Raw genomic sequence first — 20,708 nt, 5'->3', positions numbered from 1 at the left:
ACTCCAGGAGGACAAGGCCCCTCAGGCACAGCCTGTGCTGGGCAGGTGCTCCTGCACCTGGGACAAAACTGCTCCCAGCCCTGCCTGGAGCCCTGGGGAGCACAAACCCTTCTGGAGCCACCCAAACCCCCAAGGGCTGTAGTGGTGCAGCCCCTGAGCCAGACCCAGCTGCAGCCCCTCACCTGTGCCCTCTGTGCTCCCCACCCTGCACCTCCCCAGCTCTGGGTCACATGGACTCTGCTCCAGCCCCCAAGAACGATCCCAAGTGTTAAACTTTCAGCAAAGCCATTTATTCCACTTTCCTGCTCCCACAGATCTCCAGGTAGGGACCCACATGAGCATCCCCAACGCCCCAGAGGGAATTCATGGCACGGCTGCCCCATTGTGCCAGCACCCCAAGCAGGAGCCTGGCCACTGACATGGGCAGAGGTGCTTGACCAGAAGCCCCAGGCCTCAGCTGTGCCCGGTGCCAACACAGCCACGTCCGAGTCGAGACGGGCCATTTAAAAAATTGGATGTTTTGTTCCTTACAAATGAAAGGGGGACCTGACAGCAGCAGCAGCGTGTCCCTGAAATCAAAGCGTTATTCTAAGGCTCTGGCGCCCTCACGTAAGCACATGAACTCTCTGCAGGGGCTGTGCAGGCTGATCTGGGAAGCTCGCTAAGAGTTTAATGGCCATAAAAATAAAATCGCTTTTCCCTGCTTTAGACAAACCCAACCCCTCCCGGCCGGGCAGCGGGATCTCGTGGGCAGTGCTGCAGCCAGCCACGGGTCGCAAAGTTAGAAGTCTCTCAGCTCACCCCCTTTTAACGGAGCGCCGAGGCGGCGCCGTCACTCCATGCCCTCGCCCTGCTCGTCGGCGCCCAGCCCCACCTGCTCCAGCGCCTCGGCATCGCCCTCCAGCCCCACCAGGTGCTGCTCAGCCCCCCCGTGCAGCATGCCCGGGTGCTCTGCCCTCTCTCCCAGCTCATTGCCCGCTCTAGCCAGCTCGTTGCCCGCCTTGTGGTGGTGGTGTCCCGCCGCCCCTCCGCCGTGGTCGATGGCCCCCTTCTTCGGCCTCTGCGTGGCAGCCACGGCCTCGGCCAGCTTCTCCTCCGGCACCATGTTCAGGATCTTCAGGGCAAACAGGAGCTGGAACTTGGCCGTTCCTACGAAGGAGTTGGCCAGGAAGTTGGGCAGCCCGCCCATGCGATCCTTCTGGGTGTAGAGGGGCACGCGGACCATGCCCATCACCTGCAACAGCACGGGCACAGCTCAGCAGGGGCCGCGGCAGCACCGGCCCCCCCTGCCCCGCACCCCCTCTGCCCTGCACCCGCACCCAGCGCCCGCCAGCCCTCGGCCCAGGCTCGCCCCGCCCCTGTGCCAGGTCCTGCCCTCCCTCCCACACCAACCCTGCCCTTGCTGCCCTCAGCCCCCTGAGCCCCTTCATTGCCCTTTCCCAAACCCCCCGGGCCCTGCTCTCCCTGCCCAGCCCCTCAGCCCAGCCCTGGCTCTGCTCCCCCTGCTGCCCCTTTGCAGGGATCCCGCTGCCCCAGGCCGCTATGGGGAGTCCCACTTGCCCCTCCAGCCGTGCCCTGCGTGGTAGGGACACCACGGCTGACCCACGAGCGCCCCTCTACCAGGCCACAACCCAGAGCCCGCTGCCTCTGCAGCTCGCCCGGCTGCCGACACCCACCGAGCGCCGCGGGGGCGCGGGGGGAGGCCCTGGCTCTCCCGCTCTGCCCCGGCCACCAGCCGGCCCTGGCTGCCCGCGAGCAGGAAGGCGCCCCCGCAGGGGAGGAACTCGGGTCACAGCGACATCACCAACCGAGGTCACGGTCCAGTCCGGGGCACTCAGCCCGGGGCAGGGGCAGATCCCCCCGGCTGCAAACGGCCCTCGCCCACATCCTGAGGCCGAGCGGTAACACGGGGCTCATCCCTGCGTGGGTGGACACCGGGAAAAGCTGGAGCTCAAGCTCGCTACGCTCTGGAGCCTGCGGCAGACCCCGGCCGCGGTCCCTAACGCCGATGCCACGGGCGGTGCGGGCACCTGCCGCCGGCAGCTCTACCTGCGGTGCATTCCCCGGCCGGGCTGGCCAGGGCAGCCCGGCAGACCCAGGAGGGAAGCGGCGCCTTCCCTGGGCTAAGTGAGAGCTCGCACACCCCTCCCGGGTGTCCCACCTCCATCCCGTGGTCTCGGGAATGCACCGCGCTGATCTCGATGGTGTGCAGCTCCTCCAGGGTGAGCTGCCTGGCGTAGAAGTGTGCCACCACGCGATGTGGCCCCTCTGTCAGGTGCGAGCACAGATAGTCAGCTTCCGTCAGGCGCACACAGCCTAAACCCAAGCCCAGCACCCGATTCAGACCGTCCTCCAGGGACCAGTAACGGCGATCCACGAACCCCCCGGGAAAGCCCAGCAGTCCGTCAAATCGCATCTGCATCTGCAATAGAGGCGCAGGGTGTTAATGGGGCACGGCGCGGCCCCCGGCGGGGGGCGAGGGGCGTCACGGGGGCCTCCGGAGGAGCCGGAGGAGCGCGGGAGGCGTCGCGGCCGCTCCGTCGCGGCACTGCCGGCTCCGGCGCATCCAGGACCGTTCACCGACAGCGGCCCGGCCGTCGGGGCTCCGCGCCCCGGCCGCACAAGCCCGCGGGCCCGGGGGCTCCCCCCCGGGCTCGGGCCCAGCCTGATTCTACCGCCCTGAACGGGAACTACCGCGGAGCCACCGCCCCTCAGCCCGCCGCCCCCGGAGCCCGCGGCCCGACCCAGCCCCGTGGGCCCCGACCCATCCCGAGGGCCCGCCCGCCGCCGTCCTACTCCCGGCCCCGGCCCCGGCCCCGCGCGGCCTCGCCCCCCCTCACCAGCACGGCGTAGCGCAGCGGGATGCGGCCGAACAGCATGCCCGGGTTGGGCGCGTACAGCATGGCGTGGCACGAATGGCTCCAGCCCGGGCCGAGCCGCATCGCGTCGTAGCGCGTCAGCGGTTTGAGCTCGGGCACGCCGGGCACGCCGAGAGTGGGCAGGGGCGGCAGCGCGCCCATGGCGGGCAGCGGGCCCATGGCCGCCATCGTCCCCACGGCCGCCATCGCCTCGCGCCACCGCCGCCCGCTCCGCGCACGCGCCGCGCCCACGACGCCGCGGAGGCGGGACCGCCGCCCGCCTCGGCCAATGGGAGCGCGCCGCGCGCCGCAGAGCCAATGGGCTCTCGGGGGGGCCCGCCAATCGCCGCGCGCGCCGGAGGCGGGGCAGGCGGCGGGCGGTCAATGAGGGGCGGGCAGGCTGCGCGCGCCGCTCGCCTTATTAGGGCAGCGCCGCGCGCGGGGGCCGGTGGCGCGCGCAGCCAATCGCAGCGAAGCGCAGAGGGAAGGCGGGGCGCCGAAGGGCATGCCGGGAAGGAGGCGGGGGCGGGAACGAACGAGCCCTCCTGCTGAGCCTTGGTCACGCCCCTCCGCGCCAAGCCCCGCCCCCGCCCATTGGCCCCGCCCCCAGCCGCTCCCCCCGGGCGCCCCCCCCCCCGCTCCCCCCGGTGCACACGGACTCGCGTGGCTGCTCCACGGGTTTATTACTACAAACATAGACGGGGAGGGGGGTGGGACGCGCCCCGGGACCCCCCGCAGAAGCAGAACAAGGCACACGGCGTGGGCAGCGCCGGGCTCTGCGGAAACGGGGGGCGCGGGGGTCACCCCGAACGGGCTGGGGCAGGACTGACCCCCCCCCCGCCCCCCCGTGACTGCCTCGGGCCGGGCCGGGGCTGACCCCGCACTCCCCCGGTGCCGCGGAGCCCTGCGGCCCGGCAAGGCGGGGAGGGAGGGCCACAGCTATGTACAGGGCAGTGACAGCAAAGGGCTGTGCTCGGTAAGTACAAAATATACATCGTAGTGTCCTTCATCCGCGACTCGGACCCCAATCCCCGCCCCGGCCCCACAGACACCTCCCACGGACAAACACGACAGCAGCCCCTACCCACCGCCAGCAAACATGCACAGGCTGTGCCGAACGCGCGTCCGTGCCACGGACACCCCGCGCTGGTCCCGGAGCGCCCGGCGGGCCCGGCGGCACCCGGGGCAGGGCCCGGCCCGCTCACGAAAGGCTCTGCTCGTCCTCCAGGTGCAGACGGGTCTGCTCGAAGAGAAGGGGCTGCGTGGGGCTGCCGGTGCCGCGGACGGGGAGCGTCTTGGTGAAGTCGGACGAGCCTGGGTGAGGACAGGGGGTTCAGTGCCAGCAATGGGAGGGCTCTGCCATCCCTCCCACCCTGCACTGAGCACGGGAGATGGGGCTGGAGCCAGCCGCTCATCCCCTCAGTGCAAGCTGAGTGACACAGGACACTGAGGGGGGACACTGCCACAGCCTGGGAGAAGCCAGCAGGGCCTGGATGTTGGTGGTGCCCAGGAGGCAGCAGAGCCCTCGCTCGGCACAAACCAGCAGAGAGGGGTTTCTGCTGCCCGGCCTGGCGTCCTGGCACTCAGGGGCAGCAGGAATGCTGTGCCAGGAATGGGAAGGCAGCGAGGGCAGAGGCAGCAGTGCAGCCTGGCTGGTTTGCTGCCCCTCCTTCCCTGCCCCCAGGGCCAGGGCCAGCCCCATCCCTGCTCTCTGCCAGCACTCCCAGCAGGGCCCTGCTGCCCCACACATCAGGGATGCATAAGAAGAACGAGAAGACGTACCAGCTTACTCCTCTATACCAACAGAGCAGGAATCAGGACCAAGTGCTGCCCAAGACAGGAGGGAGGAAGGCAGACAGAGAGGGAAGGAGACATTAGAGAGGTAACTCAGAACAGACTGCGACTCTACGGAAGAAAACAGGCTGCAACGACAACAGTCAGAGGTGAGGCCACGGCACCCTGGGACCCTCCCTGCCTGACAACACTGCCCCAGCCCCAGCTGCCGGCCCAGAGCGCTCCCCTCCCTCACCCCAAAGCACACAGGAGGCCTTTGTCACACAGAGCTGTGCTGGGAGCAGCTGTGGCCCAAAGAGGAGAAAGGAGGGGAAAGACAGAGACACGAGGGTGAGGGAGGAGGAGAGAGAAAGGGGCCAAGTCACCTCTGTGTAAGCCTCCCATGCCCACCGCCCACCCTGCCCCCTGTTGGTGCGGAGCGTTCCAGAGCCGTTCCATCCCATACCAGGGCTGTGGGGCACGGCTGCACAGAGCCCGGCCCCGGGGCAGCCCCGGCCCCACCGGCGCGGCCGTTACCTGGCAGGAACACATCGACCGGGGCGTCGCTCTCGGAGCGCGTCAGGCTCCGGCTCTCGCAGCCGCCGTCCTGCAGCACGTCCTCCACCGAGGGCGGGCGGCTCCCTGGAACCAGCCCAGAGCGCGGCCCCTCAGCCCCCAGCACGGACTGTGTGTGGGTGCTTATGGCCAGGGGGATCCAGGTCTTGATGTGAGGAAGCTCCCCAGGCCCCCCCAGCCCCACTGATGTGCCAGGAGTGCTGGTCACACTGGCCCGGGTCACAGTGCCACAAAGCTGCCCATCACTCCTCTGCCACCCCGTCCTTGTCCCCTCTGGGTGCTGACTGAGCACCACAGACCCACCCCAAGGACCAGAGACCCATCCTGTGTGCCCAGTACAGTGGATGTGCTCTCACCAGGACCCCAGTGGTGCCCTCAATAGTGCAAGGAGAGCTCATGGCATGGAAAGCTCTACCTGAGTAAAGCTCAGAACAAGGTGGGATGCTTGGCAGATAAACCAGGGAGACCTGTGGATTTTGCTCCCTCACCTCCAAGAAAAGACCCTGGCACCCTTCCCTGGTGAAGAACAGAGCCCCAGAGATGGATTTTGGGGGCTGGATGATTCTGAGCTCATTTTTTCATTCCTCAGTTGTCCCTGTCCCACCACAAGAGCCCTGAACACGGAGCCAAGCTCTGGCTGCAGCCACACCTACCCTGCTGCACCGATGAGGCCTCCTCCATCTCCTCCCCTGCCACGCTCTGTAAGGAGGGACAGCACAGGTTATTTCTGCAGCTGGAGCCTTTGCTGTGCCATTCTCCTGCTCTGGCTTCCTCCAGGGAGCTGTGCTTGGGGCCAGGGCTTGTTCCAGGGCAGGAGCAGGGGGCTGCCCCAGTGCTGCAGCACCACAGCCTGGGCTGGAGGGGTGGGCACTGCAAGTTCCTAACGCCCAGCTCCCACCCCTGCCCCAAACACTGCTGGGTTTGCCCAGGATGCTGGGGAAGGTCAGCTCTGCCATGGCTCCAGCTGAGTGGTTTCCACTCCCAAAGAGGTGTCAGGAGCACAGGGAGTGGCTACATCCTTCCCCATGGAGCCTTAGGGGTAAACAAGGCAGCCAAGACTCTTGGCTCGGGGCAATGGTCCTTCAGGAGGCCCTTCCATGTCCCAGCAGCCCCCCAGCAGAGCTGTGGCTCAGAAGCCCCCCCAGCAGAGCACACACTCACCTCTGGAGAGCTGGTTTCCCTCAGGACCAGCTCGCCCCCGCTCAGCACCGCCTGCGAGTCAGAGTCCTCGGAGAGTTTCTCCTCATCCTCCTCGTGGATCGGGGATGAAGGAGACCGTAGTGTGCTGCAGCAAGAGAAACTCCATTTGCAGGAGTTCCCAGCACCCTGGGGCCTGCAGGACTTGGGGGCAGCACAAGCCAACTCTCATGAGCAGGAGCTCAGACTGGGGAGCTGAATTCACCACGGCCTCCAGTGCTGGCCACATGGAGAACAGCAGCAGGGTGGGACAGAGCCAAGAGGTGCCAAACTCCAGCACAGCAACAAGAGCCCAGGTCCCACGCTGCTCCTCACACTTTCAGGGCTCCCTTCCCAGGTGAAAATCTGGGCTGGAGCACAGTGAGGAGTGCCAGGAGCAAACCCAGTCTGATCTGATGTGAACAGCCCCATATCCTCACCTAACCCCTCCAGCACAGGGCTCTGCAACAGAGGAGCCTTCAGACAAGAACTACAGGATCTCCATTCAGCATTTTGTGCTCCGAAATCCAGGTCATTCCTCTCCCCATTCCTTTGCTCCTGATGAGCTCCATGGAAAGCTGAAATCCACTATGGTTTGGACATCAAATGTAAATTCTAGGACTAAGAATTCCTAGAACTCCTTCTGCATTGGGAAGGAGACATTTCCATTTGAAGTCTTTACTGTGGGGGTGGTGAGGCCCTGGCACAGGTTGCCCAGAGAAGCTGTGGCTGCTCCATCCTTGGAAGTGTCCAAGGCCAGGCTGGAAATAGCTTGGAGCCACCTGGGATAGTGGAAGCTGTCTGTCCACAGCAGGGAGTTGCAATGAGATGAGCTTTATGGCCCTTCCCAATGCAAACCATTTTGTGATTCTATGATTAAATTCTCCTCGTTAAAAATTCTCTTTCTTTTGGTGACAGAGAGGGACTCTTAGGAGATACAAGCTGTAACCTCAGGTTGAACACAGGGACAATGTCACAGTTCCCTCCCTGGCACAAGTACCTGCTGTCCTCCTAAACTCTGGGTTAGCTGTGGAGCCAGAGCCCTCTCCTGGCTCCCAGTTCTGTGGCCACCAAGCCTCGGGGCCTGCAGGAGGAGTGGCCCCATGCCCTGCTGACCTGTCTGGGGACTTGCTGCGCTTGCCCTTTTGGTGGGCAGCCTCCAGGGCTCTGTCCATGGCCGCGAGGGGGCGGCTGGCCGGGGCCACGCCATCCACCACCCCCGAGTAGGAGATCTCGTCGTAGAGCGGCGCCGAGGGCAGCGAGGGCGACACTGAGCGCAGCCCGTTCAGTGCCTCCAGCAGCGAGATGGGCTCGTAGCCTGCGGGGATGTTGTCAGAGCTCTGCAGTGAGAAACAGGGAAATATCACAGGATGGAAGCCCTCTGCCCCCCCAGGCAGCCCATCCACACAGCCACCTCGGCTCCTTGCCTGGACAGCCACAAAATCCCCTCAGGGAATGCTGGTGATGCTCCAGGCAAGTTCCCAGAGCAGTGCTCGAGAGGTTGGGCATCCCCCTGATGGGCTTTCAAGAGCTGGGCAAGGAGGGTGAGGCAGCAGGCTCCTAAAAAGCTGCTATAAAATATGTTTGGATTTTTTTTCTCCCCTGAAAGCTCCTGCAGTGGTTCAGAGACCCTTCCGGCTCAGTGAACATCCCACTTTGCTCCCAGGCATGGAACATGCAGCTGTTTCACAGCACCACCAGTGGCACCAAGGCAGAGCTGAAGGAGGGGAGCATGTGTGCACCAGCTGAGAGATGGTTCTTGAACCTACCCCACTTCTCCCATGTGCTCTCACTGCTAACACTGGCTCCATGCACAGTCACCTCTGGTAAAAGGCAGCAAAGGGATCACAGAACCACTGACCTCATGAGGAGGAAGGAAAACCAATTCCCATTGCCTCTGTAAATCACAAAGCTGCCACTCAAAGGGACCCTTGCAAAGCCATTAAATCAACACAGGTTTAACTCCAAAAATCCTCCTGATCATAAAGACCCTGTGGATCCAGAGAAAAATGGGGTTCATGCTGCAGCCCAGGAGGCCACAGGCAGCTCAGCCCAGTCTGATACAAATCAAGAGGTGACACTCCCACAGCTCAGGCTACATTAAATTGAGCTGTTTCAGCCCTGTGTCCTCCAGAAGGTGTTTCTAAGTTGTACAGAGGATGGCACTGTGCTGCTAAGCCAGGCCATGAACCTCCACAGCTCCTGTGTGCCCCATGTCCCAGTCACACCTGTAGATGAACCTGCCCAGCAGCCTGGTCCAGCACAGCCCCTGATTGGTGAGAGCTGAGTGCTGAACTGACTCACCTGTGGTCACAGGAGGAGAGGGAAGGATGAGTGGGGTCAATCACCAGCCCACATCCCAGGACTGGTCCTGTGAGGGTTAGGATTTTGAAGATAAACAGCTCAGCTAAACAAGGAATGGGTTCCCAGCTGCTGCCAGCTGTAGGTGGTGGGGCCAAAAGCCATCTCCAAAAAACTTTTCATCTGCAGACAGCAGCCCAGCTGTGCTATTCTGTGTACAGAAAAGTCAGGGAGACAAATCCCCCTGGATTCCTGTTTGGGGCTTTTTCTCCTGGCTGCCTGTTGCTGTGGTGAAAGCTCAGGTTGCACAGCACAGCTCAGAGGCTGGAGGAGGATTTCCCACCAATGGCTAGGACACCCTCACTGGGACACCCTCCCTTGTGGGACACTCACACCAGCCCCCAGGAACACTGCCAGTGCCTGTGGGAGCCTTGCAGAGAGCCAGGTCAAGCCAGAATGGTTCAAACCTGAACCAGCACTGGGTTTACTCCAGACCTTCAAGCCCAGCAAGTCGTGTCCCTACAAGGCTGAGCATCTGAGCTGGCCTGAGCAAAATAAAACAGCAATGTCCTTGATAGAGATGACAGCCATGGCTGCATTTGATGGGAGTACACAAAGAGGGCACAAACAGCCTGCCTGGCCTGGGGGCTCCCTCAGGTTTCCCCTTCCCAGCTCCTGGAGCCCCAAGTTGCCATCCATGCTGTCCCCAGCACAGCACTCCAGTCACACACTGCCAAACCCACTCAGAGGCTCCCCAGCCAAGACAAGCTCCATCCTTCCTGTTCCTGTAAAAGCAAACCAGCCTGAGTGCAAGACCAGCTCCAGCTGCACCTCTACATGCCAGCACCACAAACCACACCAAGATGTGCCCACACCAAACTGCCAAGGGGATGAGGTAAGTGCAAGGAAGCTTTTGGGTGAGCTGTGGGCACTGCAGCTTGCCCACAGTCCTATGAAGCTGTGAAAACATCTTGGCCAGGAACCATAAATCAGCCAGGGACAGTCCCTGAGAGGCAGCACCAGAGCCCTGTGCCAAGCTGTTCCTTCTGGCTCGTTCCTCCACAGGCAAACCAGGGATGTCAGTGATCATCTGTGCAGGGTGTGAGCATCTCACTGCAATGTGAGGGACGTGGAGTGTCACAGCCTGGCAGGGCACAGGCCAAACCCAGCGTGTCAGCAAGCCCTCGTGGTGACACTGCCACGTGCAGGTGACACTGCTGGCAGAGAGCTGCCAAGTGCAACCAGCCAAGTCCACTTACTGTTCTCACTTCCCTCCTAGGCTTCCTGCTGGGCAGGGAGACAGAGCTCACCTTAAGGGGTTTAAAGGGGCGCTGTCAAGAGAAAACCATGTTTTAAAGGAGTTGTTTCTTGAGGTTAAGTGACAGGAAGAGACACACAGCATCTCCTCACCTTGCTGCAGGTGACAGCACCTGTGTCCTCCACACACCACACTCTGCTTCACAACCCTCAGGCCTTCACCCCCTTATTCCTCAGCCCCAGCTGGAGGCAGCAGAGGGCAGATGGATAAACCCAACCTTTTCCTGTGACAGTATCTGTTCCATGAAAGCCTGTAGGATGATCTAGATGCACTTGTCCTTCTCATGCTAATCTTGATGTCTCACCAGAGCCAGCTTTGAAGATAAACAGTGCTGCTCAGGCAGAGAGCTGCTGCCCTTCCCACACTGGGACATGCAACTGGGCCCTGAGGCCACCAGCACGACACTTCCCATCCCACGCTCCCTCACATGCATGCCAAGACACCCAGGGAACTGCCACAGCTCCCATGCTGGGAACCCCAGTGCCAAGGGTATTTTATGTTTGCTGCCACAGAGATGTGGGTGCAAGTCAAACTGGAACCCCTCTGCCCTGTTTTCACAGCTCCCACCCTGTCATGCCCAGAGTCTGTCACTTTTCTGTTGGGCCAGGCAACAAGAAACCTTCTCACCCTGAGATTGCTGTGGGTTTGTTTCCTTTAATCCAGCAGGTTGATAAGAAAAGGCAGCACTGCTTGGGAAGCCCTCAGTGGAGGGTGTGACCAAACCTCCTGAGGTCCCAGCCATCAGTCCAAGCAACTCAAGCACCCAGCAGCTGCTTGCTGAGGCTGAGAGCAGCAGCCAGGCTTTGCACAGGGCTCAGCAGGTACTTACAGAGTGCTCATCATGGTCCACACTCTGTGCCAGGACAGGGCTGAAGGACACTGGTGACAGAGCCCCCGGCTTCTTCCTCACCGCCCGGATCTGCAGCAGGGCACGGAAAGCTACGAGAGAACAGGAGGTGGTGACTGCACTGCCCAGCAGGGCCAGGCCAGGGCTCCTGCCCAGGCAGAGGCTGGCCTGGTGGCCAAGGCACTCAGGGACCCTGCAGATGGGGCAGAGGCTGGCCTGTGGCAGGGACACTCAAGGACCCTGCAGATGGGGCATTTGTTGGCCTGGTAGCTGGGGCACTCACAGACTCTGCAGATGGGGCAGTGGGTGGCCTGGTGGCTGGGACAGTAGCTGGCCGGGAGGCCAGGGCACTCATGAGCCTGCAGATGGGGCAGTTGTTGCCCTGGTGGCCATGCAGCTGTTGGCCTGGTGGCCAAGGGCACTCAGGGACCCTGCAGATGGGGCAGTGGGTGGGCTGGTTTTGGGGCACTCACGCAGCCTGCAGATGGGGCAGTTGTTGGCCTGGTAGCGCAGCGTGTCGGCGCAGGAGTTGCAGAGGCAGAGGTGGCGGCAGGGCAGGATCAGGGTGTCCCGCAGGTCCGACAGGCACACCACGCACTCGTTGCTGTTGTCGCTGTTCTCGTCGTCTGAGGGCTGCAAGGAGAGGCAAAGGGGCTGTGCCAAGCTGCCAAGGGACAGGAGCCTGGTGGAATTTCCCACCCAAAAGTCTAGAATTTCTTTTTTGCAGCTCTCAGCAGGGGCTCCTCAAGGAGAGCAAGCTGTAGCCCACACAGCCCTGCTCACACTCCTTCCTCTCAGGGCACTACACTGGGAATTCATGGCAGAGCTGACTTCCCCACAGCCATGTTCTGTTCAGAGGGGACCCATTATGGGGCAGGGATCCCCTTGACTGAGGCTGACCAAGAACAAGCTCCTGCCTCCCATCCTGGTGGCTCCAGGGTCAATAGGGATGTGAACTCTTTGGCACTCTGGCCTTTCTTCCCCACACACAGAGCAGCCCCAGAAGGAGCTGTGTGCTGCCTGTCGTTCCAGCCATGTCTAGCCCAGTTTCCACAGGTGCCCTGAGCAGGTGAGTGATTCTCCTGCATCCCCTGTGCTGGCACAAGCTCTGATGCAGCTGCAGGAGAACCAGCCCAGGGCACTCAGCTGCCCACAGCCACCCTGCTAAAAGGCTCAGTGTGCACCCATTTGACATGAACGTGTTTCACACCCATCTTTCTCAGAGCCCCACAAACTGGATCACAGCCACTGATCAAGCTGGGAGAGAAACTCCTTCCCCAACCACAAGACTGACACCAGAAAACTCCACAGCCTCCCCACTGATGTCACAGAAGTTGTGCCAGAGCCCACCACGATGACCCAGGATGGGGGGTACCCTCCACCTTCACCCTGGGCCCCTTTGGTCACCTGGGCTAACACGTGCCAGACCTGGGACAACCTCAGTGTAAACAGCATTTGTGCTGCTGCCACATCCTCACCCAGCCTTTTATTGGAGGGAGAGCAGGCTCTTTGCTGTCCCACTCACATGGTTTGCTGAATAAGGAAGAACAAAAATGGCCCCAGGCCACTTGTCTGATGGGCCAGGATTGCTGGATCACGAGAATCATCACAAGACCCAGAAAGAAACCCTCAATCCTGTTAATTCCCTCCCTCAATCCTGTGCAAGAAAAATCTTAGAAAACACTTCTCCCTCCTGCCTCTTCAGGTGTTGTTGGCAGACAGGGAGCACAGGATGCTCTGGGCAGGGCACTGCAGAGGAAATCCTGCATGTCTTGCTCCACTGTGTGCAAAGAGTGCACTCCACACCCCAGAGCTGTGTGATCCCAAGGCCAGCACTGGATACACTCCACAGCCCAGGTGGCAGCAAAGGGCAGCTCTACAAAGGCTCCAGGAAGAATCAATCAGTCACACAACCTGAGCAGGGCTGTGCAGCAGGCTGGGATCCAGCAGCAGCTCCTGCCTCAAGTGTCTGGTTATGGCATTTGCATGTACATCCCTTAGGGGTGCTGTGCTTTCTCCTGCTGGGGAATGCAAGAGGAATGTCTCTGGACACTACAGGAACATGCAGAACCCCCAACCAGAACACAAAGGAGACACAAGAGCAAAGCACAGACACCAGACAGCAACACTGGCTCTCTACAAGCCCCAAAAATCAATGCTCTGACACACCCCTGGGGCATTGATGCCCTTCTCTCCTGCAATCCCAGCCACAGGGAACATCCTCAAGAGCCTCATGCTGCCTAAAATTATCTCAGCACAACTCCACTGACTGTTTGGGCTGACACCAGGGATGAGCTGTCATCCCTGGGCCTCTGGGGTGCCTGCAGGAATGGACAGAGCCTGGACTGTGGAAAGCACCTCCACCCTGCCCTGACAATCCCCATTGTTGGGCTCAAAAGCAGAAGGTGCAGGCTGGGAACTCCAGCTGAGGGAGCTCCTGGGCACCTTTACCTTGGTCTCCTGGTTGTTCTTGTTCTCAATGCCGTAGATCTCCTGCAGCAGGTAGCTCACCCGGTCAACCTGGGGGAGAACATCACACTGCAGTGAGTGACAGCTGCTCTGGCATTACTGGTTTGTGACCACCTTCCCTCCCTCTTTCCCTGTGTCAAATGTCTGTGTTACACCCAGAGCTCCCCTATAGTGACATGAAAAAGATAACAAACTGCTCAAAAAGTAGAGCCCATCCTGCCTGGTGTGAGCAGAGAGTAACAGAAATGGCTAGCTGGGCTATCAAGATAATCTAAAACCAAGCATTCTGCTTGGCCCAGACATTGGGAATACACACCCACAGCTCAAATAATCCAGAGGCAATCAGCCTTCTACACTCCTCTGTTCTCTGAGGTCCTGCTTAACTTCAACCAAGATGAACTTGCACCCATTTTTGCAACCTCAGAGGATGGGCTGTGCCAACAGCTCCTTCCTGGCACACCAACGGCAGCACATCACCTCCCTGATCATCCTGAGAGCATAAGGTTGAGCTACTGAGGACAGGCAAACTGTGTCCCTTAGCATGAGGAGCACTCAAGGAATAACTCTGTGTTAGTGCAATGTCATTTACTGCCATCCCCAGGCCCTTGGTGGCATCTCTAAATTGAGGGTGTGGTGGCAGAAGGCGCTTAAGGCACAGGTGGAAGCTGCTCAGAGCCCCAGCCTGGGACGACTCCAAGGCATGATCTGCAAACTGGCAGCTGCCTGCAAACCCCACTGAGCAGCTGAATTTCAGCACTGATTCAGTCAAGATTCAGTCCTGTTAAACACCTTCTTCACTGATGATCTGGATGAGGGGATCAGATGTACCCTCAGTAAGTCCACAGACAAGACAAAGTTTGGTGGGAGTGTTCATCTGCTGGATGGTAGGAAGGCTCTGCAGAAGGATCTCTAACACCAAGGGAGGCTCAGGTTGGATACCACAAGGAATTTCTTCACAGAAGGGGTTGTCAAACATTGGAAGAGGCTGCCCAGGAGGTGGTGGAGTCACCATCCCTGGAGGTGTTCAAGGAATGACTGGGCTGGGTGCCATGGTGGTGACCACTCACAGGTTGGACTCGATGATCTTGCAGCTCTTTCCCAACCTAAATGATTCTGTGTGTCTGTGATCTGGTGCTGCACAGCAGCTTCCCCAGAGCAGAATGTGTTCCTCCACAGAAACCCTCACAGCAGGTAAAAGGGTGAGGGGGTTGCAAGGTACCAAGCAGGCACGTGTCCCAAAAAGTGGGAGGAAACACTTTCCTGCCATCTCCACATGCAGTGAAGCCAAGCCACCAGCACTCCATGCTAAAAGAGCTCATCAATCCCTTGGCTTCTGTAATTTCCATGTCCAAGTGGCCTCTCTCCTCTCTCTTGTCACCACTCAGCAGAGGAGTGGCTTTGCCATGGCACCCCAGTGCTGCAGAAGGTGACACATGGCAAGGTGGGGGCAGGAGCTGGCTGTACCCAGAAATTCAGAAATGCTCTGAGCTGGGACACAGCAGTGATAACAAACTAACTGCAGAGTGTCCCTGTGTAACTCAGTGTGCAGCTCACAGACAATCTGTTCTAGGCCTGCATTTCATGGCAATGAGATCAGCTGTTGGACTGCTGAGCAAAACCCTCTGCAGCAGCTCACAACTCACCCAGGAAGTTTGGGAACAATTATGTGGGAGATGTTCTTTTGTAACTTGGCATTTCAAAGAGAGCCTTGTTCCAGCATCCTGACTCCTCAGAGGATCATGAGGAGCAACTGTAAGTGCAGAAGTTGTCAGCTCAAAGCACAGAAGAGGTCAGGAAGAAAGAGGCCCAGTCCCTGCAGGAGTCTGTGTTCCTCTTGACTTCTTCCCTCTAAAAATCCTGAGGAGCTTCTGTCCCAGTAGGGAAAGGGTGAGCAGTGCAACAAAGCTCTTCCTGGGAGGAATTCTAGGTTTCCTGAGTGGGAGTAATTCAGAAGGAGCAGGTGGTTGTACACAATTCTTCACCTCCATGCTTCTCCAACCCATCCCACACCACATCATCCTTCCAAAGGCTTCTGCTGCCATTTACAGCCTCAGCAGATGCACACAAGTCCAGGTCATGGTTTTCTGCTGACCCAGCTGTTTGTATTCATCCATGCTGACTTTCTTCAGGCAGGTTGGTGCTTACACTGCAGCTGATCAGCTCATGCACTGCTGCTTCCTGATCAATGCCCACAAAAGGTACCCACAGCCCTGGCAGTGGCAGGGAGGGGAAGGCAAAAGAAAAGCAGAGATGGCAAAGGATGTACAGTATTATACAGATGGTTTATTCTAGACACAGACTCTACACCTCTGCTCTGTCTCCTAAGGGTGCAGATGCTATCTCAGTTTCAGTGGTGCTGTGTGTTTTCCCAAATGCCATCTTGAGCTATGATTACTGACAGTGCTTGTAGCTCTTTTCTGACCCAGAGACTGGAATGAATATCTTAGAGCAAAGAGTCTCTTATTAAGGCACTTAAAGGTAGCAAAAGGAACTTAATTCAAATCATAAACCCCCAGCTAGCAAGTAAGCAGATGAAGTGAAACTCATTTAAAGCTAAAACACAGCACATAACTAAAGCTGAAAGGATCAACCACCAAAATTTCATCTCTTTCTTGAAGACATTTCAAGCTGATCCTTGCAGCAGAATCACTACCAGATTTCTTTGCAGAAGATGAAATTCTTGGCAATCTTAGCAGTTGCTTATGTATTTCTGGTTGGATGCAACCTCAATCTTGATAAGACACTACCCAGCTTCTGCACATCACACCACAGCAGGATGGGGACAAAATGGCAAAACGAAGGGTTGGCAGCACCTTGCTGCCTTTGTTTACAATATCAGAGCTAAAGAGGTGAGACCTCAGGCTCTCAGTGAACACCAAACCCTCCCTCTGGGCACAGCCAGGCACCTGAGGGACACCAGCAAATCTTTAAGAGTGGAAAGGAAAGAGGTACTTACAATCTGCTTCTGTTTTAGTGGTTTCACTGAAAAACTGCCATCAACGTGCTAGCAGGAAAAAAAAAGACATTAAAACATGAAATAGCTGCAGTGCACAAATCAGAATGGGCTCATTTCAGAGCTGGTGTCTGCTAGCTAAGGGGACAGTGGGGTGTGTATCAGCCTGGATGGCAGCCTCCCTCCCAGCACAGTTACTGGAACAGGGTACTGGGGAGCTACTGGTCTGCTCCAGAGCAGAGCCAGGTGGGCTTGGCTCAAGTTAAACCTGGCTGAAGTGGCTCAGAGCCCACACAAAACTCCCCTGGCACACTGGATGCTTTCAGGCTGCAAGCAGTCCAGCTGGGTGCAGACACTTTCAGCCACTCCAGCAAGACTTGGGGGGGATCTTTGTTTACACCCTAACACCAAATGACAGAGTCACTGCAGGGCAGAGCCCTGACAGAGCAAGGGGCTGCCATGAGACAGAGAACCAGGTTTGTCCACTGGATGGAGTCAGAAACAAGTCCCATGTGCTCCACATCCTCAGAGCTGGGAGCCTTTCATTTGCTCAGTGGCAGCAGGAACAGCTGGAACAATTCTGTGTGTGCCTGGTGCCACAATTAGTGATGGGAGATGTGCGCCAGTTCTACTTTCCCCATCACTCACAAGGGCCACTAAAGAAACCAACTCCCCTGGCACAGCCTAGAGAGCAGCAAAGGAGACTCAGGGGATGCTCAGCAGGTCCTGTGAACACTGCAGGTCTGCAGGAGTCTCAGAAGGAAGGGACAACAACATCACACCCCAGACAAAACAATCCTGTTTTCAGGCAAACAAGTTTCTGCCTTTGGAGGAGCTGCAAGGTCAGACTGCACACAGGATCAAGGTTATTCCTCTGATTTTAAAGATACATACAAATAGCAAGTTACCAAGTCCTGCTGCTCTGTTTTTCCTCTGAACAAGCTCTGGGGATCAGCAGTGCTCATTTATCAAGGACCTCCCCCAGATTTATGGACCTACACTTCAAAAGCTGCAATTACTTTAAGGATGGGGAATATATTTTAACCAAACAGGGAGGATGAAGAACTCAACATGTACTCTGCCTTGTGACTTTTTATTAAAAGGGAGATTTTAATCTTGTTTTAAGCATTCAGTGGAAGATGAGAGATAAGAAGTGGCTGGAGTATGACTGAAGGATTCCAGTGTGCTGGTTTTTCACATCAGCCAGAGGAAACTACAATAACATCCCTGCCCTGCTACTAGGGGTGCTGCAGCTGACTCCTCTCATTTCTGACACATGTCCAATTGCCAGGAGTAAAGCTACCTACAAAGCCAGTGCTCAGAGCAGCCTTTCTAACAGGGAAAACTCACTTTCTTCATAGACCAAGTCCAATTAAAAAAGCAACCTAGAATGCTTAGAGAATCTCCCAGCCATATGCTTCCTTAGGACTGACTGTGCTTGCCATGCCCTCTGACTCAGCTTGTCATCCCCATTATCCACCTCAGAGGAACAGAATTAGGACCTGGCAGGGACCAGGCACACTGAGATACACAAATCAGCCACCTGCCAGCTGGGAAATGGGGAATTTCCAACAGCACAGCACTGATGCTCCTCCCCTCTACATCTCCAGCTCTGCTCCAGCAGCTCTTGCCTCACCTCAGCATGTCACTGCAAGTATCACCTGCCCAGAAAATGTGTCTGCAGTGTTACCACCACCAGACACAACAGGGTTAGGTCCAGTTATGGATATTGCAACTGTTTTCAGGGTCCAGTTACCAAGGGAAGAGAGTTTGTCACCAAGGCTTGTGCACACAGCTTGGCCTTACCATGTAGGCAGGGCTCAGTTACATCAAACACCCCACTCACAAGCAGTGGAACTCAGCCTTTACACAGGGTGCATCCCAATCCTTGCTCCTGGGTGTAAACTCAGGCTTAACAATAGTGCAACAGGGTCTGGACACAGCAGATCCAGCTTTGCAAAAATCATGGAGCCCTGGAAACTGCATGGCAGCAGCCATGGCAAACACCTTCCCCCCTGCATGGGAGCACAGGAAACACCCCTGCCATTCCCTGAGTGACCAGCTCAGGTACAAATGATCATTACAGGCTGCACAGAGCTTCTGCAAATGATTCCTTGTACTACAGCAGCAGCCAGGAACCCCAGGCACAGGCCAGGACTCTGCTGTGCCAAGTGTTACATAAATACAAACTAATGACCCGTGGAAATGTTTACATACACAAGAACAGGGACAGAGGGATGAAAAAACCTCATTTACCTTTTCAAATGCAGCCAGAAGAACATGGGCATGACCAGTGACCTCAACCACCACTGCAAAAAGAGAAAGGGCAAAACTGGTTAAACCTCTCAAGCAGCACCAGCAAAAAGTATCCTGAGCTGAATTTTAGTCCACTTACAATTTCTGAGCTGCCATTTGTTCTATTTTCACCTTCTCCTGCATTTAGAACTTCTCTTATCTTGTCATCAGGTGGGTTCAGAACAGAGCAAGAACAAAACCCTGCTGAGCCCTACACAACCATGCCTTCATTGTCCTGGGTGCTCCAAACTATCCCACCTTGTTAGCAGAGGTTGGAAAGGGACAGTAAAACAAAGCACTCAGTGGGACTCTCCTGTCCCCTGAAATTCCTGAGCTTAATTAACTGAATTTATCACAGAGCTATCTGGTTTAACAGCAATTGGCAGCACTTCCAGCCCTGTTACTTATCATTTTATTTCAGTCTGGTCAGACATGCTTATAAAACATTTATTTCTCATACTGACTTCAGACACTGAAACATCTCTGTCCAGCTTTCCCCAAAGGCAAACATTTTCCCTCTTCCAAACTTGAGGGTTCCTTTTTAATCTCACAGCAATAGGAAGGGGCTGTCAGAGGTTTCAGTACTGCATTCCTGGCTACTTCAGCAATAGAGAGAAGAGGAGGTGAGGTACAATCCCAGCCTCTCTCACTCTGACTCTGAGGTTCTGTTCAGCTCCAGCTGGTTGGATCCTTTTCCTGAATCCTGTTCAGACTCCTCATATGGAAGTGGGAGACAGAGTTTGTGAAGGAGTCACAGAGGGAAGGAAGGCATGGAAGCTCTCAGGCTGCTTGGAGTGAAGAGGGCTGTGCTCAGCACAGGCAGGAGGGCTCTGCCTGGAAGGTGCAGCTCAAGGAAGCAACTCCTACTCTGTCCAAAAGGGAAAGGAGCTCCACAGCTTCCTTTGAGCTCCAAACAGCAGGGACAACAGAGGAACTGGGCTGTGGCACTCAGACCATGTTTGGAAACAGCTGTATGAGACAGGGGAGATTTGCCTGCAGATTTGCTGGGTAACTGAAGTTGGTCATGGTAATTTGGGTGCAATCAGGGACACAACACAATGCAGAGAAGGGGGTTAAAACTGGGAATTCATCTGCTAGCTCCTCTCACTGCTAGCCAAGAGCAAGGCTGCTCTGTGTCTCAGAGTAAGCAAAATTCAGGTCCCTTCCCTCAGTGCGAATGGCCAAGGAAGGGGTAACAGCTCAGAGTGGTGAGAGCTGCTCTGTGCAGCACCTTTCCCTCCTGTTCTGTGCCTCTCCCTGGGAACAATCCCACTGGCAGGGCTCTCACTGCAGGCCATGGCAGAGTTCAGTCCAAATCAGCATCTCCTGACTGCTATTTTAATTTACCATTCAACCCTGTTTAACAGCTGTCATTTTCCAGGTGCTCCAAACACACCACACCAGCTCCTTCCAGTCCCATCAGTTAAAAAAAGAACCAAAATGCACAATTTCCTCAAATGTCACACATTTTTGTGCTGATATTCTTTCCAGAAAGGGGATTTAAAAGCAGTTGGTTTTCTAGGTTATTAAAATAGATGGGAGTAGATTATTGGCTAAGGCTGGGCATGGTATGTGCATAAATGTATGCTTCCCATACTGCCTCCTGTTCTATTTTTGATCCTTCTAGACAAGCCCAACATTACAGAGTATAAACACCTTGCCAGAAGTTCCATAAACAGAGGAAGCTGTTTTATATTTCTGGTCAAGAACTACACATATATGTCGATTTTACTAAGGGTGCCTGAAATCACTAAAAATAGATGCACTTTGGAAGTAATTTCCTTTATGTTGCACTGTGCTTTGTTAGTCACACTTTAAATTGGCTTATTCAGTTCTATTTCTGTCTGCTTGGAAGACTGTAAAACAATGTAATGAGTTTTTGAGCTTTTTCACATTTACAACATAAGAAACTGAGCAAGTGACTGACCTAAACAATGTGACCAACAATGGATTTTTTTTTCTTTTCTAATTATCTTAATTTTTGTACAAAATGTTACAGAAGTGAAATGCTGGTTCTCCTGACCATAAAAGCCCCCAATTTCAAAGAAAATGTGACTTCCTTGTGCCCTGTTCATTGCTGACACTCCAGATGAGCCCAAAAGCACAATTCCCCTAAGGGAAATACCATCTATGGTGAATAAT

The 20,708-nt window shown here is 56.7% G+C and overlaps 2 protein-coding genes across 6 annotated transcripts in view; both read right to left on the bottom strand.

Annotated features, from left to right (window-relative positions):
* Positions 1–268: 268 nt before the first annotated feature.
* Positions 269–3,071, bottom strand: NUDT16L1 (nudix hydrolase 16 like 1). Its single transcript, XM_054270800.1, has 3 exons — positions 2,841–3,071; positions 2,162–2,422; positions 269–1,234 (listed from the first exon to the last, which is right to left on the bottom strand). Exons 1-3 carry the CDS (start codon positions 3,063–3,065, stop codon positions 833–835), a joined length of 888 nt encoding a protein of 295 aa, XP_054126775.1. The 5' UTR covers positions 3,066–3,071; the 3' UTR covers positions 269–832.
* A 453-nt stretch (positions 3,072–3,524) lies between these two features.
* Positions 3,525–20,708, bottom strand: part of MGRN1 (mahogunin ring finger 1) — a 47,747-nt gene continuing 30,563 nt past the window's right edge. The window contains exons 7-17 of one of the 5 annotated variants that reach the window (XM_054271196.1): positions 18,528–18,580; positions 16,275–16,322; positions 13,301–13,369; positions 11,323–11,482; positions 10,832–10,941; positions 9,944–10,015; positions 7,500–7,723; positions 6,369–6,492; positions 5,861–5,906; positions 5,169–5,273; positions 3,525–4,172 (exon numbers count right to left, since the gene is read on the bottom strand). In XM_054271196.1, the coding sequence (XP_054127171.1) occupies positions 4,060–4,172; positions 5,169–5,273; positions 5,861–5,906; positions 6,369–6,492; positions 7,500–7,723; positions 9,944–10,015; positions 10,832–10,941; positions 11,323–11,482; positions 13,301–13,369; positions 16,275–16,322; positions 18,528–18,580 (1,124 nt within the window). In that variant the 3' untranslated portion in view covers positions 3,525–4,059. Of the gene's footprint in view, positions 4,173–4,640; positions 4,781–5,168; positions 5,274–5,860; positions 5,907–6,368; positions 6,493–7,499; positions 7,724–9,943; positions 10,016–10,831; positions 10,942–11,322; positions 11,483–13,300; positions 13,370–16,274; positions 16,323–18,527; positions 18,581–20,708 lie in introns of all 5 variants that reach the window. The other 4 variants (XM_054271194.1, XR_008482810.1, XM_054271195.1 and 1 more) reach the window with 4 other exon arrangements.

Source organism: Melozone crissalis, unplaced genomic scaffold (assembly GCF_028551555.1).
Source record: "Melozone crissalis strain CALT ecotype California unplaced genomic scaffold, PUWL_Pcris_2 ptg000012l_1, whole genome shotgun sequence".
Taxonomy (NCBI): Eukaryota; Metazoa; Chordata; class Aves; order Passeriformes; family Passerellidae; genus Melozone; species Melozone crissalis.
Note: the sequence above shows the minus strand (reverse complement) of the source record. Positions and strands in the feature narration are given on the sequence as shown.

Bases quoted from the DNA above. Each gene is read 5' to 3' on its own strand.
- NUDT16L1 (XM_054270800.1), bottom strand. From the start codon at position 3,065: ATGGCGGCCGTGGGGACGATGGCGGCCATGGGCCCGCTGCCCGCCATG. The intron at 2,423-2,840 runs GTGAGGGGGGGC...CCTCTATTGCAG, and splicing joins CGCTGCGCTACGCCGTGCTG to ATGCAGATGCGATTTGACGG. The intron at 1,235-2,161 runs GTGGGACACCCG...GTGCTGTTGCAG, and splicing joins CCCGAGACCACGGGATGGAG to GTGATGGGCATGGTCCGCGT.